The following is a 22571-nucleotide window of genomic DNA, read 5'->3' on the forward strand; positions in this document are numbered from 1 at the left end:
ACAGTAATATATTAAAAGTAACTTGTTACTGCCGAACACTGCTTAGGAGTCAGCACATGTTACATGTTTTGTTTCCAGGCAGTCAATGATCATGTGATGTGGGAAAGGATAGTGACTGTGGAATTCGCATAGATCAGTTCTTATTTGTCAGCATGAGCTATTATCTCTCAAACTTGAAATAACAGACCCAAGAAAGTATTGACTCCTGGAAGTTAAGAGGTAGAACCTAGATTCCCTAGGTCAGTGGTTCTCAAACTTTTTCATGTCAAGGACCCCCAAACTTATTAGTCCGCGGACCCCCATTTCAAAAGATATGCCAGGGACCCCCATAAGAGAAGATTTTTTACGGCTCTAGCAGTGACTCTCAACCATTTTCATTTCAAGGACCCCCAGTTTGACATGCATTAGGTCTACAGACCCCCATTTAATGGCATTTCTATCACTTGGACCGCAATTTATATTGTAAGATCTATGTCAATTTAACTCTGAGAGTGATTTGGTTCCATTTACAGACCCATAAGGGTCCATTTGGTGCCTAATCTATCATTTAGCCGGGGATCCCCTGGAACTCCCTCAAGGACCCCTGGGGGTCCCCGGACCCCACTTTGAGAACCAATGCCCTAGGTTACATTTACAGGGCCATCTACAATGAAAACCATTAGTATCTAGACTAGGGATGTTTGATTTCCTGGCCATGCCAAAGCTAGAATTCGGAATATTGTTGATTATGGCTCAAATATGATATGGTATCTGCCGTTTTGGTCTATAGTTTCCCCTTGTTATGCTAAATTATCAATTATTATCAACCAGCACAAGGGTTGGAAGGATGAAAATACATCTAAACACGTCTGACCATTGTTGATGTAAAATCTACAACAACTGCAACAAAACAAACAAACAATGATTTACCCTGCAAGGCCTACCTTTAACTTACTCCCTCACCAAGCACTACTCCTCGGCTTAAGTGTATTATTTACACTTATTCAGCCACTGTGCTGTATTTATGAGACATTGGCTATCGGTTTACGAGATTAGGAACCCCAAATATTGATAAAATATCATGTTTAAAATCTGTTAACATTAGATAAACTGTGTAGTAGTAGTACTAGTGTGTCTACGTGTCGACGGTTAGCACCAAATGGCTGTTGTGTTTTGTACTCCTGTTGAACCCATTTGTACTCAAATGACCACAATAAGCTCTCCTTGAGCTTTCCGCGTTTTATCCTTTTTGACAGATATGTACGGCTACGAATATATGTTCATGCGTTATTTTTGTCAATAAAAACAATAAAAATGTCCTCGTCAAGTCGGTCCAATGCACTGGAGAAGGAGACATTGTTCCATCCCAGCTGCTACGCACACTGTTAGCCGTCGACCTGAAACTTGTTGTTGCTGTTTTTTGCAAATGATTATACCGACCTATAACAACCTCAAGATATTTCTACAACACATTTGGTGAATAAAAGCGATATCATACCTTCGGTACTAACGTTAATTTTCCCTTGTACGGAACGTTTTCGCTCAGCTAGCTAGCTAGCGTAGCGTTACCCTCGCCTTCCATTTTACCATTTAGAGCGTTTCACTCATGCGGGGAGGAGCTATTGGGAGGCCAATCCACCATATCCGGTGGAGAGCGGATGCGGAAACGGCTTGTGTGTGTACCGGATACAGTAGGCGGGTTCTAGACCAGACCAGAGCAGAAACCAGGCTTTTACACAATTTAACTGAGAAAAGCCTGGTGTCGTCCGACGTAAATAGCCGATCTACACAAGCTTTCTCATACCATTAGAGTTATATAGACCAATTATTTGTTTACCAACATTGAGAGGATGCACAGCCTGTGCCTGAAACAATCACCTGTGCAGTGCAGGTGATTGTTTCATGCAATCAATTCTCAACCTGTTGTTTCGGGGTGCACGGTACACAGTGTGTTGGCTAGTGCTGCGCGCCCTAGCGACACCTGACAGAATGGGTTTCATTTGCAACCAGTATGACACTTGCAAACAGTGTGTTGGCTTGGAGAACCAGTCAGATTGAAGAAGGTGCACTCGGTTTCACCGAGAGGCGCCGCCTGAAGGTGACTTGAGCCACGGGAGTCGCCGTGCCGAGCGTAGCGAAGTCACCTTCAGTCGACTCAGCGCCGTCCGAGTTATGTCTAAGGACAGAATCATAAATCATCGCCCCCCCCCCCCCCCTTGTCTCTGTACCTCCGAGACGTCATTTCTTTTTTTGACAGGGGGGCCCCCGCCCCATCAAAAAGAGCGCGGGAGGTGAACTCAAAGAAAACGAGCACTCCTTTTTCAATCTGACTGGTTCTTCAATCGTACCGTAACGTACACTCTCACACATATACACATACATATTTCCTTCCTATATTTATTATGTATATATTTTTACCACTATGTGGTTCTCTCCGCTGCGTCATCCTCTTCTTCATACACTGATCTCAGCTCTGCCTGTGCTTAGGGTCAGCCTATCATGTGTGAAGGTGCATGCCGCCAACTGGTCTGGGGTCATTTCTTTCTGTGAACGTTTTTGTATTTTGATACCTGGCCAAAAGAACGACACTGGATGGATATAGAATGAATTGAGGTTGGCGGGCGAGGGGGTTCTGCCAAATTATTTTGTTTTAAGAAGCTATACGGACACAGTATAAGCACCAGTTCATAAGTCAGACCAGTTTAATTTGTTTTCACCAATCCATTTGCTGTAGGCTATGTACAATATGTAAACAAGTACGTGACACAAAATTAAAACACACATGCGCACACTTAACAATATACAGTCGTTTGCAGATTCCATTTACCCCAGTTTACAATAGTCTGAGTACTGTTTTCTTTTTAATAACCAACCAGTTGAATAGACTTTCCTCAGAAATGACATTCATTTTAAGGTAATAATTCATTTTCAAATAAAATGATTCATCAAAAACAAACATTCAGACATACAGAAATGTGATTTACACGAAACACTATAAAAAATCATATAACACTATAAATATTGTTCATGTATCTTCTTACAAAATGTTTTGTACAGTTTTAGTTTTTTTTTTTTTTATAAATCATGGATAATTAAATTTTATGTATACACTGTGGAACTACAATATAAAACATGTATATGAGCCAATTTTATGAAGTTGACATGGCTGAAGACAGAAAGATGAAACATACATTACAAAAAAAAATTGCCTTTGATGGCATCGCATCAAACAGTATGCACTCTTGACTGCTGGGCTGTTTAAAAACTCGTTTTACACAGAAAACAATAACAAAACAGCATGAAAGAACTCAAGGTCAGCAAAGAAGATGTTATGTTAGCATATATATTTGATGATTTCATACAATCTTCCTCAGATCAGAAACGTGTTGGAAAGAAACAAGAGCGCTATAAAATGAGGATAGGCGTTAGCCTGATGTCAGACTGAAGACAGTAGCGGTCCACTCAGTGGAGTGGGCAGAGTCTATGGTCTGGAGCCAGGCAAGATAGGCGTGTAAATATACACTCACATTTTTTTGATCAAGAAGTACTTACAGTCACAGGGTGAATCCACCTGAACGTGGGCATGTGAAACTTGGGGGATTAGGGATGATTGTGAAATGTTCAATTACAGATTAAAGAAAGACGGATGGGAAATCAAAAGTGATTTGTCACAGAGAACGCGGGCCTTCAAGCAAGACGTGTGCCTTTGCGTTTTACGCCGTAAGCAACACGTCAGCAGCCTTGCAAACAGGTTGGACTGCTTGTAGTGTAGTGGTTAGGTCACAGTAACGCCGGCACTGTCCTTTGTCTTGTCCATGTACGTGGGGGAGGAGCTTTTGTCTGGCATGGACGCTGCTCCGGCAACGGGGGCCGCCTGTGCTGCAGGTGCAGGGGGAGCGAGGGCCAACGGTTTGGCGGCCGACGGGTCCGAGCCAGCCTCTGCTTCCGGCTCTTGCTGCGAGGCTGTGGCTGTGGCTGTGGGAGAAGGAAACAAAAGTCATGAAATGGCGACGGAGAAAATGTCGCCTGTGCCGTACTGTGCGCGTGTGCGTGTTTACACTTGCATTACTATATATGTAAGTGGCGAACGTGGCCACAACTATAGTAGAGTTTGAGAAGTAGACATTGCAAACATTTTTCCTGGTCCGCCCAAGAGAAATGGTTGTTTTATGGTTAAAACAAGATTTGTTAAAGTTAGGCTTACAATTAGGAAATGATTCAAATTGGGTTTAGGGTTAGGATTAGGCATTTAGAGGTTAGGTTTAGGGGTTAGGGTTAGAGTTATGCCTGATTTTTATACTTAGTCACGTGTAAAGTGTAACTCAGCTTTAGGGTTAGGCACACACACAAGAAAAAATGGCATTTATAGAATTGTCGTCCGAAGATGTTGATGTCCTCACAAGTACACTGTGTGTGCGTGTGCTTTACCTGACTGCGTGCAGGACTTCATGTGTTCTGGCCAGTGGGCTTGCTGGCAGGGGTAATCACAATAGCTGGTGTTCCAGCAGCAGTAGAAGATGGCCTCTTTCCTGCAGTTGGCGCACCACTGTTTCTTTTTGGTCTCATCCACCGCCTGCTGCTTCTCTGTCTCCATCTGCTTCTTCACCTCGGCCACCAAGCGCTCCTTCTCTTGCTCCAGACTCTGCCTCATCTCTGCCATCGTCAACTCTTGAAATAGAAAAATCGAATAAATGAACATAGTGATCAATCCACAAATTAAGTTGTATCATTTATTTTTTTAAAGATGATTTTAGGCATTTTTTTTACATTAGAAAAAATAAATGATCAAAACCAGGTACTCAGCAGAAATTTAAAGTAGGCAAAAAGGTGCTAGTGGTGCTCTTGGATCAAAGGGAAAGTAGCCACTAAAAAGAAAGAAATAACCAGGCACTCTCCCAAAAAAAGAAAACACAGGACGAGAAAGAAAAATCCTATATGATCTGTATAATACACATTACGACAGGTGCGGTGGTATACATATCAGCTCTATGAGAGAAAAACAAACATGTAGTCGTATGAAACGGTCATGCGACAAAGTACAAATTAGATCTACTGTATATGGAAGCAAGCAAATATACCCAGGTTGTGTTTCATCTCCGATAGCTCTTGTTGATGTAACCACTGGAGCTTCTCAATCTCTATCCTTAGCCGTCGAATCTGGAACAAAAACATCCAGTGATGATGATGATCATCATCATTATCATCAGATGTGCCTTGTGAAGGCCTTTCTATGACATACAGTACATGCACCCAAAAATATTTACCTCTGCAATTGTGTTTCCGGAAGTGCTTTTGGAAAGGTCATTGTAGATTTCTGTCATTGTCCCTTTTATTGTGTCCATAATCTGAAAGGTTTATCCAAGACCATATGATATCAGATTAATGACTCAACAGTTAACAAACAAATAATCTTTTGCTCTATTCTCATATATAATCAAATCTATATCTTCGTCAAATTATAAATCCCATTTTTTCTCCACTAATTATGTCTCCAAAGAGTCATGCCTGAGTTACAGTATACTTTTTATTTACATCTTTATTGACAAAATGCATATGCATAAACATACTATATATTTGTACATATCTGTCCAAGCGCATCACACTGCAACACATTGTGAGCTTGTACATCCGGTGCACGACAACAGCGTGCAAATAAGTGTAAAATAAGGCTTCACGTCTCTTGGACTTACTTTGTTTGTGTATTTGGCGATGTCTGCAGCCACGTCAGCTGAAGCTGTGGGGATCTGCAGGTCTCCTGCCGTGAAGGAGGAAGAGGAAGAAGAGGAAGTGCCAGAGTTGACCGTGGTACCTGACGAAGACGTGGACTGGGGCGAGTCCTTCTGCTGCACTGCTGGAGACCACAGAGAAAACTAAATCATTCAATCTGTAAGGGTTAACCATTAAGCCCTATTAAAAAAGATGTACAAAATGGAAGATTTACAAGCTCAGAAGGCTAAATAATTTTGGAAAACGCCAAGGAACATTCTACCCTGGGTCTCTCTTTAAAAAGAAACCGTTAACCTACAGAGTAAAATGAGCTCACAGTCAACTCTCTACATATCGTCCGTCCAGAGTAGACAAATACTACCAAAAATATAAGCATAGCCCTAACTTGCTCCACATAATCCTGTAATTTAAGATTCCTGCTTTACAAAGGACTAAACCAGAGATAAAAAAGGGGACTGTCCTCTGATCAACAGACAAATAATCAAACAAACCCAGAACAGGGTGTTCCATTAGTGTATACAATGTCTAGCTGGGTCAAAAAAGTAGCCAGCCGGTTACATGCGGATGCATCTGTGTCTGGGAGTAGGTGGAGGTAACTTGTGGAGTAAAATGAAATTCACATACTTGAGCAGCTTTCTCCAGATGAAATGCCCCCATTACTTTAATAAAATAATACTTTAGTAATCTCTCTCTCTGTGAACCCCTTTCTTTCTGTCTCTGTGGAGTTCTATCCCTGTAGGATCCCTGGGTTTCTGTGGACCCTCGTGGTTCTGTGTGCCTCCTTCTCAGAGGAGATCCCTGGTTGTGTGCTTCTAAAGTTTTTCTTCCTCACACTCAAAAAAACAAACAGGAAAATGGTCTTCAAACATTTACATCAGGGGATGAATACGTCTGCCTCTATCTGTTTAATGATCAAATTGATACGTTTCTAGTTATTGGAAATTGAGTGAGAGTAGAGGTATGCATCATTGACGCTTTCCTCCATCATATGAATACTGTGGCTGACATACTTTCTGTGCCACACTGGGAGACTTAACCAGTTATATCTTGAGCTGGTTAATTATTTTTTAATGTTGCTTTAAACATTTCTAAGGGTTGGTACCTTTGGCTGCTTGTCTTGTCTGGTATCGTGTACTGGAGGAGGAATTCTGCGGTGGTGACTGCAGCTGCTGTGGGCTGCGTGTCTGGGCCGGGGTCTGAGCTTGCGTCGACCCCGGCTGCTGGTCTCCTTGCTGTTGCCGCGGCACCTTCTGCATCTGCCACTTTTCGGAGGACGCTTGGAACTTGGAGCTGGTGGGGCTCCAAACAACCGCTCGTTGCACTGCGGCTGTCGTCTCTTTGGGCAGCAGAGGGCGCTGTTTCTTCACGGCTGCAGGCGTCGGGGTCGTTGAGGAGACGGGGGCAGCAGCAGTGCTGGTTGCTGGGGACGCGCTGGGCGTTGGGCCAGAGGTCAGAGTTGAACCCTGGTTTAGCGCGGCCGTGACGGGTGATTGCGAGGGGTCTTTCTGGTTGGAGGTGGAGGAGGCGTCCCGTGCCGGTGAAGCTGCTACGGTGGATGAAGGGAATTTACCTAGAAACAAAACAAAACGACGCAAAACCTTTTCTCACGTGAATTTCTAAGGCACCAGTGCCTCACGTCTGAAGTCTATCTGCTCACTGCACTGGAATGTACAGACAAATTTAGCAAAAAGTTTGAACTCTTTGGTGAAGAGTAAAATCAATTTGGGACTAGAAGCAACTGTTTTTATAAGTCTTTTTCAACAAATGCGTGTGGGGAGCACGGCATACCAAATTATCTCATAGGTTTGTGCTAATGTGGCCGTGGCTTAACCCATTAAGACCTGGAACTGTGTCATTTTTTGATTTGAGCTAAAAAAGCATTATTTTACACTTTGGGCTATTCAAAAATAGCAGATATACAAGCTCATAGCGCGGCACCGAGTGCCGCGCTACGAGCTTGTATATCTGCTATTTTTGAAAATTCATGAAAATATGTGCAAATCTTTGAATATATATATTTTTAAAGCGAACATTTTTAACTCAAATCTTTGCTTCTGGGGGTCCCTGGAACAACATATTTTGACGGGGGTCCGCGGCCAAATACATATAATTTTGGGGGTCCTTGACATGAAAAAGATTTAGCACCACCGATATAGAAACACACGTTTTTCAGAAAACTGTTGAGATTTAGGAGACATGTAGAATCGGCTTCAGGTCTCAATGGGTTAAGTCAGCAGCTCAATGTGAGTCACATGTCACACGAGGAGCACAGATCAAAGTGAACATTTTTGCAAACAACTCACCTTCCAGCTTGGCAGAGGGAGACTCTTTCAAGGTTTTAGGGGCGGAGGCCCCCGGCTCCTTTCTGGCCCTCTTGCGATCGCGACCCCCATGCTCGTCCCCCAGGTCAATCACCAACTCTCTCTCAGAGTCAGAGTCCTGCTCAGCCAGGGATGATGAGGGGGCGGCCGCCTTGCCCTCCTCCGTGGCCTTGGGTTTGTCCGTAGGGGCCTGGACCAGGGACGGCCTGTGCTTATCCTGGATCTCCCTTTCGGGGCCGTTGCTGCCCTGCTTGTCTCTGAGCGGGGGTTCAGGGGTGGCTTTGTCCCCCGCCCCTGACCCGCCCTCCTTAGTGTCTCCCTGTGCAGCTGCTTTGGGCCTCTTCCTCTCCGCTTTGTCCTTGTCGTCGTGGGCGGAGCCGCTCTTGGGTCTGTGCTCCTCGTCGCTGAGATACTCGCTGTCGCTGGAGTCCGACTTCTCGGAATCGTCAGAGTCACTGTGTTCTACACCTTTATAGACGTCTTCGGAAATCTCATCGATTCCTGTATGAAGGATAAATATACTGTATGTAGTTTATTTTAATTTGTTAGTGAAAACAAACACACACACACAGCAACAATCACCTATGACTCAGTCAAAGTTAATCATCAATACATTTTTACCTGATAGTAATCTCATGGAATTCAAATGTTACCATTTAAAAACAATTTTTTTACTAATGTATGTTTTATAAGGCTAGATAATTGAAGATGACTAGGCATGAGATTAAGACTACACCAGGGACTACGGATGAAAATGAGCATTAGATAACCCCTGCACATTTACATCTATGATGTGCACACTAGCACACTAACAAAACGACAGGCTACAAGCCAATTTCAATGGAAGCCGGCGACATAAAGAAGATGCAAACTGACGCCTGACGCTGCGTGACGAGCTACAAAACAAAGTTGAGCCGTCTTCAACTTTTTTCAGCGCTCCAATAAATGACGCAGTGAAGCGTCAATCAATGATGTCTATGTTTCACTATTTCCTCTCCTCTTCTCTCTCCACACAATTCCTGCTTGTAATGTAGGAAATGTAATTCTTGCCATCAGCCAGTTCCCTGTTCTTTTTAACCCAATCCGTTATATATATTCGTTCATATTTTTCTCACTCGTCGCTCCCACAAACGTACGCTTGATGATGTCGACAAGCGTGATGAGCAAAACTTCAATGGCCTCTAGCCGACTGTGTAGCTGTAGCTGACCACGGCTTGGCCGTTACGTAGCTTTTGTCGCTGCTAGTCTGAACGCAGCATAAGAGAGAAATGTGATGTGACGGCAGAGAAAGGATGTCTTTTTTTATGTGTATGTACCAAGCTGGGCCTTGCAGCTTTCAATGGTCTTGTCCAGGCTCCTAATGGGCCTCTTTGGGGTAGGGAGGTGGACCGGCGCCCCCTGTTGTTGCTGCTGCTGCTGTTGCACGCTCTCGCTCAGTTCCTTCAAATCCATCTCTGCTTTCACTCGATCTGAGAGGGGGAAAAGGACAACATTCAACTTCAACGCGGCGAAGACGAAAACTCGACCACATGAATGCAACATCATTCGTGCGGCGGTCAAATGATAACTGACCCAGATTGAGATTAAGGATGCTCCCTGGGCCTGCAGTCCTCTCCTGCTTGGGAGTCAGTCCAGGGTTGAAGGGTTTGGGGCTTCCTGTTATGTTGCTTGCAGGACCTGTCTTCACTGAGGCAGGGGATGCTGTATGCAAGCACAGAAGCTTAGTTACCTTACTGCACTCATATGGACAAATGATCTGAAAACTGGCGGGTCCCTCTATTGGAAATAAGGCTAAAAATCCCTTACAAAAAAAGAAAAAGGGAGGGGTACATGTATAGAACAATGGGGGACCCCGGTCACCAGTGTATATAGGGCTTAATTGGTCAATATGAGTGGATTCTAAGCTGTTAATTACCAGTGAAGTCCATTGATTCCTCTCCAGTACTGTAGAGGAAGGATGGGTTCCGTGGGCCCCTTTCTAGTCCGTCTGGCTCTACATCAGAACCTGTGTGAACAGAAGAGTTGTTGCTCATCGGAGAGCGAGGCATGTCCGTCATGGAGACCCTCCTGCTCATGGTGGGCATGGAACTCTTGCCCAGGAGCATCTTGGGCGACGCGGTCATGTCGAAGTTGAAGCGCAATTTTTCGGGCTTTTCCGTTTTGACCTTCGCAGCGTCGGGGTTGGACGGGTCGGCCAGCATCTGCAGCTGGTTGTTGGCCGTGAACGCGGTGCGGAAGGGCGCGTAGTTGAAGATCCCAAACTTCTTGCGGATGTTCTCCACGTAGACCTCCATCTCCTGCATGGCACTGTTGAAGATGCTCTTTGTTTTCTTCACGGAGAACGGGATCTCCTTGGACATGAGGTAACAGTTGTTAATGGGAACCCAAGCCCTGGTGGGAGAAAATGCAAAAGATGTCAAACTCAAATATATATTTACTATGGATGTTACACAGTATGACTTTGATAGTTTCTTTTAGTCTTTTTGGCGACACCTCTGGTTGCTCCGTAGTCTGTTAGAACTGTGATTCCCAGAATTCAGTTTGAAACAAAACCATGGAAGTACCATTCCCTGAAGGGTCCTAGCGCCAACGTAAATGGTATGTATTAACTTTAGAATACCGGTACATAAATGAATACAATTCTGGAAACTCACGTTATTTGACATGGGTGTCAGGGGCAGACAATTGCGACAAAAATTGTATTTCGAAAAGATGCCGAAAAACGAATCTATGTGGAATGGTTATTTAAATAATACACCATTGAAAAATATCAAAAATAGCTTTTATTTAATTGAAAAAGTTACAGTTAAGATTTTTAATATATCGGTAGTGCAGGAAACAAAATGGTGATGAACTTTTGATGAACTATCAAATCACAATTTAAGCTCTAATTTCCTGCGGCACCCCGGTAGCTGAGTGGATAGTGCGTGGACCGCATGCAGTTATCACAACATCCCCTCTCCATCTGCACATCATTTCCTCTGTAAATAGCAATAACCCAACAAGTATACAAAAATAAGTAACCAAAAGAACCAATCAAGTCTCACCTATCATGTTGTCCAAAAAAGCGCGCATCCACCTGGCCGTCCTTATCGCGCAGCGCTTTGGCTGGCCAGAAGGGAAAACCCTTTAGCTTCGCCCAAATCAAGGGGTGGGGTGGACTCTATGATGGGGAACACAAAGACAAAACTCAATGTACATTTTGTGCATGGTATATATATGGGTTTAAACTAAATCTAATGGCTGCAGGACTGTTGGCTTCATACCATGCTACTACTTTTCTTTGCGACACTGCGTTTGTACGGTTATTGTACATGATACTGGTCATGTTATTTAGTTTGTATGTTCACTGCAACTATCGAATATCTTCTTAGTGATTATTCTTTCAGTTATTTAATATCTGAGAAGTGATTTTCAGACTTAAAATCAGACTAAAGACATTTGTCTGATTAACCACTTGAGCCCTATTTTATACTTTGTGGTACAAAAGTCTCACGCAAAAAACTACTATCAGAAAATAGCAGATCTACAAGCTCTCAACACGGTGCATTGTGATGCGTTGTCAGGTTGTAGATTTGCTATTTTTGCGTTGTGAGCTTGTAGATCTACCTTTGAAAATGTTTAAAACTGTTCACCTATAATGATGATTATCAAAATAAGGAAACCAGAAAGCGGTCAATATCAAATAATCATTGTTATCTGATTACTGCCCAATATCAATATCAGGCCCCAGAAATCCACTGATCAGGCCCTCTAAACCTATAGGCCTTTACGTCATAAACTCTGAGTCTGTGTGTGCAAAACATGTTTATGTAAAAACTTACACATGGCTCACAAAACCAGTTGTCCCTTTTTTGGCACGAAGACAGGTAGCACTCCGGACACACCTCGATCTCATTCATCTGAAACATAACCAGACATCAACATCATCATAATTTTTTTTTACCAGTATGAGATTAAGTCATCTGTTTGCTGTCATTCAATGTTATAATATAGACTATTTCAATGTCTTGGTATCTTTGTTGGTTGGTCTTGGTATCTGCCGTCACATCTCATCAAGTTACCCACGTAAGACCCATTTTCAAAAATAGTTCAAATAGCCAATCTACAAGCTCCCAACGTGCTGCATTGGCAACTCATCATGAGCTTGTAGAGCTGATATTTCTGCCATTTAATAATGAACATTTTGGCCCATATTGACACGCGTAAAATAAGGACGCCAGGTTGAAAGTAGTTAAATTATTAACAGTACCTCGTGTTCACAAATCTTGACGATGACCTTCGCTGTTGCCGTCAGTTTGTGATTACCTAGAGCGGAGTCAACAGAAAGGTTGAGCCACACTAAAACTGCAGGGTATCATAACAGAGTAGCATGATTGATGACTGATGAAGGTTGTGTAGTTTTTAATCTGAACTGGAAAACAAATCAGCCTATTCATCCCCTTTAATGACACATATCACAAAATCTCCTTTGTAACACTTCACTTCCTGGATGTCATGTCATGGAGTGGAAGAAGAAATGTGACGCTTTCGTTTTAACACTAACTAATCCTTTTAACTCCATTTTGTTTTTTAATACATTTTAATTTGGACTCTCCCTTCACAATCTGCTCTGACCACTGTCTGCATGCACCACCATAAATGTGTTATCATGCAGATTCATTGTATTTATGTTACCCGATACAAAAGAGGCTGTATGTGCATTTTACTTTTTGGCTGGTAAAAATGTTCATCTACAACACTGGTGAGGTAAAAAAAATATTTGGGACACAGCAGGTATGGGTCTCCTACCTCCGTTATAGATGATGCAGTTGTGCAAGATCCATTTCATATCCGCCAGGAAGGCCTCTGTGCAGCCGTACATTTTCTTCTTGATATTCTATCAAAAGAAATGAAAAAAAAACGTGAGATGACATTAAAATGATATATGCTACGATAGTATCAGCTTCCAAGTATATATTTAGAATCTGAAATAATGTGTACAACTTAGTCGCCAAGAATGGAATATGATAGCCTTTGCATCCCTTTTGGCTAGGCGTCTGATACGGCTTAAATGGAAGAAGATGAAAAAATTCCCACCAACTTTCAAATCATGGGTTAATGATATTATGCATCACTTGACTTTGGAGAAAATTCGCTACTCCACAAGGGGGTGCGCTCTGAAATTTTACACCATCTGGCAACCTTTTTAAACATATATAGAGACTGAATGCTGCTGACATTAATGACTCATAAATTGACCCCACTGTATTTGTTTTTGTATTATAATTTATTTGTGTATTTTTATTTCATTTTAAATCTTTCTTTTAATAATATATATATATTCTACTGTGTATACTTGACATTTTTCATTGCAATTGTGTCTTATTTGTTTGTATTGTGTTAATGGTACAATAGGATACCAGGGTTGTGGCTCTTTCGGAGCGGTAACTTGGGGGTGGGATTTACAGAATCAAGACAGGATACGGGCAGAATATTGCACTGTAGCATATCTGCCCATACTGCAGTTGAGCATAGTACCTTTTCCAGAGTGCAGAGGTCCATAGAGTGGAAGATGTACTCTGTATAATCTGGGTGCTGTTCCAGAGCCACAGGCTTCTGAAAAGGCTCCGTCTGTCGAGTTAAGAAAGGATTTTAGACAATTATTAACATGCCACTAGCATGCCTTTCAACATTTAGTCCTTTGAACTATAGGACTAAATATCCTGTAATATAGAGGACTGTACTATTGTCAGTATAGTATAGAATAGTATAGTTAAGAGAATACCTGACTTACCCCAGGCTGTTTCATCTTTTGGAGGGCGAACTTTAACAGGTATGAGAGTTGGTCTATTGTTAGCATTGTCATGGCCTTGCTCTGCGTTTCTATGCACTCTGCGACAGTGATTTTCTGAAAGAAAAACAATGCTGACAATTAAAAATGCCAAATTGTTACAGAAACGGTAACATGCATTAAGCAAAACTACGGGGGCAACACTTTACTCTTATTGACACTCAAGCATAACTGACGAAGGCTGGTGTTGGTCAAAATATTTAGTTTTTGTATTGTCTCACTAATGAATGAGCCATGAAATAAGGCCTTTAAAAATGTTCAGTTGCAAAGATAAACAATACTAAATGTTCTGTAAACTATTTGCATGATTATCCTCTGATTGAGCTCACACAAAATGCATATTTTTCACATTCATGTCAGTTGCGACAACTGCACAGAGAGCAGATCATGCCTACAGTACTAATAAGCCCCACTATCAAGCTCACGAGACAAATTATCACAAACACTTATTACAAACGGGAAAGCATGTGCCTTAAACACCAACAGCGTGCGCATCACCAATTAGACACCCCACACGCACGCACGTCTTTAGTGAGATACCTCACATTCTGGACAGAACCAGTCGCCCTCTGGCTCAGCGGGTAGTTTGAGGCACTTGGCGTGGTACACCCTTGGGCAGAGCTCACAGCAGAGCACCTGGCCCTCGCGGTGGCACAGCCAGCAGTAGAAGTCGTTCCTGCCATCCTGCGGTACAACATCAACAGGGTCACTGGTGAGTGCTGGCTGCTTCACATAGTAAAAGGGACCATGTCTTAGCTCTGACTGAAATGCAGGCAAGAAAAACAGGGGGGCAGGTTTCAAAAACACGCAGAAACAAACACAAAAGGTGCAGTGCAACAGAAACACACTGGTAGTAAGGCAGGGTAAGCAGCACAAAGGGAAATTACAGCTAGCACCACACAAGGCTGGGTTGTTGATCAGTGTTGATTTTGACAGCAAATTTTGATTTCGTTTTAGTCATAGTCTTTTGATTAAAATTCCATTTAGTTTTAGTCATATTTTAGTCATCTGAAATGTTTTAGTTTTTGTCTAGTTTTAGTCGACTAAATATCATAAGATTATAGTCGACTAAATCTACAGTTGATTTAGTCGACTAAAATGTATGTTGGCGGTGCCTTGATGACGTCGTAATGGCTGATCTTACACTTGGTTGCATGCTGAAAATAGCCGATCTACAAGCTCACAACGTGTCGCGCTGCGACGCGTTGTGAGCTTGTAGATCAGCTATTTTCAGAGCGCAACACCCACGTGCAACCAAACATACAATTACTTAGTTAGTTAGTTCTACTGAATCTCTTTAAACATTTTAGTCTAGTTTTTATTTGTTGACTAAATTGTCAATATATTTAGTCTTAGTTTTAGTCATCATAGCTTAGTTTTTATTTAGTTTTCGTCAGTGAAAAGGTAGTCGACGAATATTTTTCGTCATAGTTTTAGTCGACTAAATCAACACTAGTGTTGATTGGGCTTCAAAGCTGAGGATTAACGTTTCTCTCATGGCATGTTTGGTGAAACATAACAAGTTTACTTTGTATGTGAACCAACAACCAGCATTGTGATGTGCATCACTCTCGACTAACTCCCCTCAACAAATCAGTGACAAGTCACAATGCTGGTCAGAACATTTTGACTGAAAACAGTCGGGCTGGAGGATAATTCCTGTTTCTTTTCATACGATAAGATTTTTTTTTTACTTTTTCCAACCTGCTCATAACTGGCATGAAGAACATATTGCGTAACTTTGGTTACAGTATGTATTGCGTAACCACATACAGTAGGCGTACAGTATCAGTACAGTGTCATTGTACACAGTTCAACATTCAAGACCAAATCACGTTAAATAGACACTTTCAATTATGTTATGTGAGGATTTTGCACAAAAATCGCAAACTTTCCAGTTTCACTCCTATTTAATTTGGAACTAGACACGGGTGAATTTGGTAGCGATTGCAAACAGCAACCTCTCGGGTGTGTGCGATACATTACTCACAACAACAGGTTCAACAACCTCTCTCACATGAAGCTAAACTGGAATTACCCTCCTCTTAACGTCATGCATGTCGTCTCTGTTGGGTGGAAACCTCATATGTCCAAAACAGCTACTTTTCAGCATTCAAATAATAAGATAAAAATAGCAAAAGTAGCAGATTGACAAGCTCAAAGCGGGTCGCTTCACGCCCGCGTTTCAAGCTTGTAGATCTGCTACTTTTGATGCTTTTGTGAGACGCTTAAAATATGGAGATAAGAGGTTTCTGCCCGAAAGCAACGATATGAAGTAACGTTGACACAACCAGGAACCACTCCACCCATGGCTCTTTTCGACTGCAACAGGTAACCCAGAACCTTCCACAACCTGACACACATGAAGTGGCTGGGATACTTTTTTTGTTGAAGTATAAACTATTTATTATCAGTTTTTCAGGTTGATTCTGCTGTTGACACATTTTTCTTTTATGTTTGAAATTTCTCCCAAAAAAAAAAGTCAAAAACATGCATTCAGCTATTTTTGAACATTTTTTAAAGTATAAAATAAAAAATGGCGGTGTTGCTCTAGCATCTGGTTCCAATGTCTGGATCAATCCAGAGCAACAGCACCACTAGCTCCTCACATGGGTTCCCAGAACTCAGGGTTAGTAAAGCTCCTGAGCCAATAGGCCTGTCACGATAATGACATTTTGGTTGACGATTAAATCTTGTGCAAATAATTGCGATTTCATTGTGTAACATTGGAACATATAAAGCAAACATTACATTTGTGCTTGCCTTTTAGGCTTTGTAAACCAACAATTGCACAGGGTAGATATGACAATGAACTTAAATATGCACAGAAATGACTAACAATACCAATACTAAAAATAAACAATGTACTATAGCCAAAGCAGGCCATGAATTTAATAATTGTATACTTTTAAAAAATCTCTGAAATTGAGAAAATAGCCCATCCACAAGCTCAGACCGTGTTGGATTACGACACTGTTGTGAGCTTATAGATTCTTCTGCAAAAGATTAACGCGCGATTATCTCAAATAATTGTGATCAGGCGATTATGTAATAATTGTGACAGGACTACTGACCAGCAGGAACCAAAATAGGCTCTGAAACCCATCCGTAGCGTATGGACACAAATCTAGCTTCACGGCACGGTTTGCTTTGTTCTTGCAGTCGAAAAGAGCCACAATTTGGCAAGCACACATTAGCCTGTGCACTCATGTCTAATGCCTCTAATATGCATTAATGTCTTGTGGGGGAAAAGGGAAGGAGAAAATAGCATGAGTCATGATGAGTCATTGATTTCACATATAACATTATCTTCAACAAAATATATATATATATACACAAAACAAAATGTGTTTGTGAGGTGAACATGCATTGGTGTCACTGGTTCAAACATCGAGGCACTATGCTGTGTGTACTGTATACGTATGTATGTATGTATGTATGTATGTATGTATGTATGTATGTATGTATGTGTGTGTGTGTGTGTGTGTGTGTGTGTGTGTATGTGTGTGTTTGTGCATGGACCCTCACCCTCACCTGGTCCTTGTTGTGATGGTTGACGGCCCCAGGTTTCTTCTTCTTCTTGTGCGGGCTGGGGGTGGAGTCTGTAGGCGAGTGTCCATTGGAGGAGTGGGTGGGACTGCTAGGCACCTTCCTCTTCTGGGGGGGCGGCGGCCGCTCAGCTGCCCCCGGAGGTGGCTCGGGGACTAGTGGACGGCACGCCAGAGAGAAAACCGGGTCATCGCAACAGGACAGACTCACTCCATCATCCACCGTACCAGTGCTTCTCAAACTTCTTCATTTCAAGGAGCCCCAGTTTGGTATGCATTATTGCCATGGACCCCCATAACTCTAACGGTGCGTTTTAACAGCGGGCGATTCAGGATAGTATTCTCCGGAAGTGCATTATATGTCTATGAGAGCCGGCAACTACTGGCGATAGCTGGGCGAAGAGGCGAAGTGGGCGGGGGGACGATGTTGATCTGAAAAGATGGATTTTATTTCTCTTCTGGACGATGCCGTCCGGCGATCGTCCGGAGAGTCGCCCGCTGTTAAAACGTACTGTAAGAGTGTCAAATGGAACCAAATGGACACTTAGTGACTTAAGGTCCCTTTACATGTTTCAAAAATGTCTTTCTTCTGTGATGGCCTGTCAGAACAAATTGTGTCCCAAATTGTGACAAGTGTCCCTTCATACTGCAAACCAAACTGTCTATTGTTTTGTTCTGAGAGCTAGACCCCTCCCACTCAGTAATCTGATCAAATGTATCCCAGCTGTGCACCTCTGTGTCTTGAGGGGACCAAACCCATCCGAACAGTTCGGACAGTCAAGACATCTAGGTGTGCAGGAACGACCAGACGAAGGTTCTGATGCCGCCCATAAGAAGTTCTTATTGACGTCATAGAGTGGTTAGAACCTAGCCTAGCCCCCTTTAAAAAGGTCCTTACACACCGGAAGTGTTTATTCGGTGCGACTAATTTGCATTAATTTAAACTGCTGTGTCATGAATACAACCACACAGAACGCAAATATTACGTGGCCGTAACGGAAATCCTTATTTAGATTTTTGGAATAAAAGCATCGACATGTATGAATGAGGCGTCACCAAATGAATGGTTTGATGTGAAATATTCACCGACGCAGTCGCGGGTTATTTATTGGTCACGACTCACGCCCCCGGTTGTAAGGACCTTTAGACAGACAGGATGAGGAGACCTTTCAGAGCAATCAGATCCAATAATCTTTCAGTCCCTCTATCTTACAGTACGTTTCCTCTGCTTAGTGGGAAAGCAAGGAGACAAATCTAAAAAATAACTTTTTAAATGAGCATGCTGATGAGTAGAGTGTCTTGACTTTTAGCATCTCCTTAATCACAATAATACGTACATACATAATACAGTATAATGTAACGACCCTGTAACATCAATGCCACGTTAAGGATAATGATGTGGTAACAGCAGCTGTCAGACTGTGTGTTGACACATGACATAAACACTGAACGAGTAGTTAAGCATAACAGCATATTTGTTTATACCCAAGAGAACCCAAACAACACTTTAGATGACATTGGCAACTTAATAAGATCAATATAAAACCAGCTAAATAAGATCTAAATATTCAGAAAGCTTAAATAGCAAAACAATCTCTTCATTTGGTCTAGTTGGGCTTTGGAGCCTACCTTTGGAGCGTATGGATGCATCCATGCCCTCTACCACATCGGACTCGGTCTTAATCTCGTCCTCAGCCAGACTGCAGAACAAGGAGCAACACAAGACAAGAAAGAGAGAGAGAGAGAGGGGAAGACAATGTCACAAATGGTGCAAACACTGTAACACACAAACCAACTCACAAACCACAGTAAACAAGTGGAACAGCACCTTAGGCACCCCAGGCTCCCAAAGGATGCACCACTAGAGACTGTCTTTTGCTATTTGACGTCAATGCATTAACTGACACTGTGCAGTAAAGGTGAACTCCTCTCCTATAGTATCAAAGCATCCTCTATCCACTTCCACTTTGTCACCGATAACCAGTGAGAGACAATATACGGTAGTAAGAAATCACCATGGCAACACTCCTCTCTGCGAGGCACGCAGGAATATTTACAACACATTGAGGCTATTTAAACACAGATGAACCTGCATGTGTCCTCCAAGAGAGAGACCACAGATGTAACGTTTTAGTTCAACCACAGTAGTTCCTTATTTATAATACTCCTACTGAAGCAATTAACCACATGCACTCTCGCGTCCCTATTCTGGGCCAGTCATATTAGGTGAACAGTCGATAGAAATAGGTGAAAATTCGGCACAAATAGCAGATGTACAAGATGGTGCACAACAAAAAGGGGAGGAAATTTGATAAATATAGGCAAACATTCAGCACAAATTGTAGATCTACATGACGTAATAGCTGAACGATAATGGGCTATCATTTGCCATAAATAGCAGAGCTACATGATCAGAACACGTCACGTTGCGATGAGTCGTGAGCTTGTAGATCGGCTTAATTTAGCTATGTATATATATAGGGGTTTTAGTGGCTAAGCTGGCAGTATTGGCCATTACTGCATAACTAGAGGAAAGATTGTAGTGTGGTTAATTAAAAGTGCCTCTGGCACCTCAGAAGACCCTCCTCTAACAACAAGTGTCCCCGTGGCACTGATGACTATTCTTAAAGATCAACAGCGACAGTCGGCCCTTTAATGTGCTCAGAGGATTCAAACCTGGGATCTGGCGACATGTTCAGGCCTACAACTGTGACACGGGCCTCAGTGAAGAAGCTCTTAAGCGATATAATTATCCTTTTGATATTACAGAACAAACATTACACGATCAATATTATTTGATATTCATTATTAACTACGTAAACCCTATACTTAGTTGACCGGAGTCCCCCAGCCTCTATACTAGGCCCGCTCCTACGCACTAAATATCTTGCGCCAAAAATAGCCAATCTATCGGCTATTTTCGCGCGGGGGGGGGGGATCGTCCCAGAATAGGGACGCTAGGGTTCTTATATCACTGTAATCTTTAAAAAAAGGTAATGAGTATAGGGCCTCTCTCACGCAAACAAATGCACACTGATTAATTTCGCCTGACTTTCTGAGCCTCTACCGTTCCGCTCTCGTCTCATTTCCTCCGAGGAGCAAAAGGACGATAATAAAAGGGGAGGGGGGTCCTTAGTGTTGAATGGGTCTCTTTGAGAGTTGGCTCCTCCTTTGTGCCGAGGATGTAGTCTTATTCACGTTCCCCTTGGACAAAACCTCCCAAGGATCCCTGTCAGGTCACACACTTGACCAGTTCATCGCCCTGAGTTCCCAGTCAGGAGAATGGCTCTACATCGAATGCCACAAAGGTCAACCACATTAGCGAGTTAAGCAGGTTTTCTCCCTAAAAAGTAAAAAAGAAAAAAGGTATTTCCCCCTTAAAGAAATTGTACACAGGCCGATTCTTTGTGAGCCCCTCTGTACACGGCGATTCACCTCAGCGATGCTAAGTGATCAAAATGCAAGCAGGGATAATAAAATCAAAAGGCAACGCCACCAGACCTTAATGGCCTTGCGCTAGCCTAGCACGCATAAATACAACTATTACAGAGATCATTAGGCATGAACACATCAGCCAACCAATAAACATACAACCGTTAAAAGCACACAGTAGACCTTGATGTCTGTCTCGTCAACCACCAGTGTAATAATGATTAGGCCTATTCATTACTCCAAACATAATCCCCAACAACAGTGTCACCAAGCCAACAAGGGAAGGCAGGGTTTCCACTTCCTAGTCATCAAGCTAATCTAGTTACATTCCTCTGTCCTTTTTTTTAGATACAGCACCATACTAGCACTACAATAAAACAGATACCTGGAAAAATCACCCTCAATAACTTGTGTCATCTGGTAAAAGGATAGAGGAGGGTCAACCAGATAAAAAATAGAATCCGGTGTATGGGTGTCTTGTTTCAATGTGCTTACAGTCTCACACAGACACACACACACACACACACCCCAACCCCTCCGGGGCCTTCCTGTTCCGGACAGAGTGAACAAACGAGGCCCACATGAAAAAGAGAAAACGTTAGCCAACTCCCTCTGCTACGTGCACTAAAGCACAGAAGAGAGGGAGGACAGGCAGCCTATAGCTGCCGAAACCAAAATGTCACAACCCTGTATTCGCTGCTATCAAACAGCCACATACAACTGTCTGACAACAGCCGTCTCAAATCAACCAAGATGACCAGATGCGGGGAAAAAAGTATGCCGTTCCAAAGGCCATTCTCAGAGTTGTATTCCATTAACCTGCAAGGATTGTGTAGCCAAATAGATCCTCTGCAGGCTCTGGGGTTATTCCAGAAGGACCAGGTACATATCCCCCTCTGCGAGAAGTACACCTGATGGACAGAAAAACAACACTGACTGTGTCTCTGTGCCTTGAGATTCCTTGTCTCCTGTGAGAGACGAACAGGGTTTTTCTCGTCACTGAAAATGGAGGCCACAGCTCGCTCTCCCCCTCCTCCCCTCCCCTTGCCTCCCCTCCTCCCCCCCATCCCGCTCCCCCATCCCCCACTCGGAGGCTTCAGACTCAGGCACTGGCACATCCATGCAGGAAAGACCAGAGATCTGTGAAGATTACAGATCCAAAACGTTACAAGGCACGCCGGCTCTGTGACAAACCGACACACAGTGAGTGCACGGACAGAGATAAAAGGGGAGAGAGAGGAGGCAACAGGAACCGTGACGAAACCAGGGAACATACGTTTGTCTTGTGATGTCTTACCTTTCTCGCCTTTGAACACCGCTGTCGAAACCTAATTAGGTTTCAATGCAGAGAAAGAACGCCACGCCGTGTGAGAATTAACAACGCAACATGGCGAACTGTTCTACCCTTAACCACACGGTACCCTAGCATCCCTATTCTGGGCACGTCATCATAAACTAACATTCAGCGAAAATAGCTGATCTACAAGCTCACAACACATCATTACTCCATGTTGCAAGCTTGTAGATAGGCGATCGGGTTTAAGTGTGAGACGTGTGTGCATCAGAGTTCGAGGGACACCTAAATAATATCATCAAGGGGTCATCTCGTGTTCGTATTTAAAATGCCCTTGAAAAACATTTGGATTTAATCCTGTTGACTGGAAAAACACCAAACCAGTCGCCCTTCTGCCCGTGACCTCTAGAGAGATTATGAGGTTTATAACAAACAAA

The 22571-nt window shown here is 42.8% G+C and overlaps 2 protein-coding genes across 26 annotated transcripts in view; both read right to left on the bottom strand.

Annotated features, from left to right (window-relative positions):
• The window catches only part of LOC308097149 (uncharacterized protein), a 43662-nt gene extending 42102 nt beyond the window's left edge, over positions 1 to 1560 (bottom strand). For both annotated transcript variants that reach the window (XM_080444750.1, XM_080444751.1), the window contains exon 1: positions 1478 to 1560. The gene's annotated coding sequence lies outside the window, so the exon portion shown is untranslated. The remainder of the gene's footprint in view (positions 1 to 1477) is intronic.
• Positions 1561 to 2653: 1093 nt separating this feature from the next.
• LOC308097150 (MYND-type zinc finger-containing chromatin reader ZMYND8-like) overlaps positions 2654 to 22571 on the bottom strand; it is a 29288-nt gene continuing 9370 nt past the window's right edge. For 5 of the 24 annotated variants that reach the window (XM_080444775.1, XM_080444774.1, XM_080444773.1 and 2 more), the window contains 19 exons: positions 19038 to 19108; positions 17389 to 17564; positions 14401 to 14622; positions 13795 to 13917; positions 13548 to 13640; positions 12819 to 12906; positions 12280 to 12335; positions 11852 to 11929; positions 11075 to 11190; positions 9943 to 10418; positions 9600 to 9728; positions 9344 to 9496; positions 8010 to 8528; positions 6809 to 7276; positions 5670 to 5830; positions 5244 to 5324; positions 5058 to 5136; positions 4408 to 4647; positions 2654 to 3954 (listed from right to left, as the gene is read on the bottom strand). In XM_080444775.1, coding sequence (XP_080300901.1) covers positions 3755 to 3954; positions 4408 to 4647; positions 5058 to 5136; positions 5244 to 5324; positions 5670 to 5830; positions 6809 to 7276; positions 8010 to 8528; positions 9344 to 9496; positions 9600 to 9728; positions 9943 to 10418; positions 11075 to 11190; positions 11852 to 11929; positions 12280 to 12335; positions 12819 to 12906; positions 13548 to 13640; positions 13795 to 13917; positions 14401 to 14622; positions 17389 to 17564; positions 19038 to 19108 — 3529 coding nt within the window. In that variant the 3' untranslated portion in view covers positions 2654 to 3754. Of the gene's footprint in view, positions 3955 to 4407; positions 4648 to 5057; positions 5137 to 5243; positions 5325 to 5669; positions 5831 to 6808; positions 7277 to 8009; positions 8529 to 9343; positions 9497 to 9599; positions 9729 to 9942; positions 10419 to 11074; positions 11191 to 11851; positions 11930 to 12279; positions 12336 to 12818; positions 12907 to 13547; positions 13641 to 13794; positions 13918 to 14384; positions 14623 to 17388; positions 17565 to 19037; positions 19109 to 21225; positions 21629 to 21659; positions 21684 to 22571 lie in introns of those variants that run through there. The other 19 variants (XM_080444762.1, XM_080444764.1, XM_080444766.1 and 16 more) reach the window with 18 other exon arrangements.

This window comes from Gymnoscopelus braueri (genome assembly GCF_963280865.1).
Source record: "Gymnoscopelus braueri genome assembly, chromosome: 12".
NCBI lineage: Eukaryota > Metazoa > Chordata > Actinopteri > Myctophiformes > Myctophidae > Gymnoscopelus > Gymnoscopelus braueri.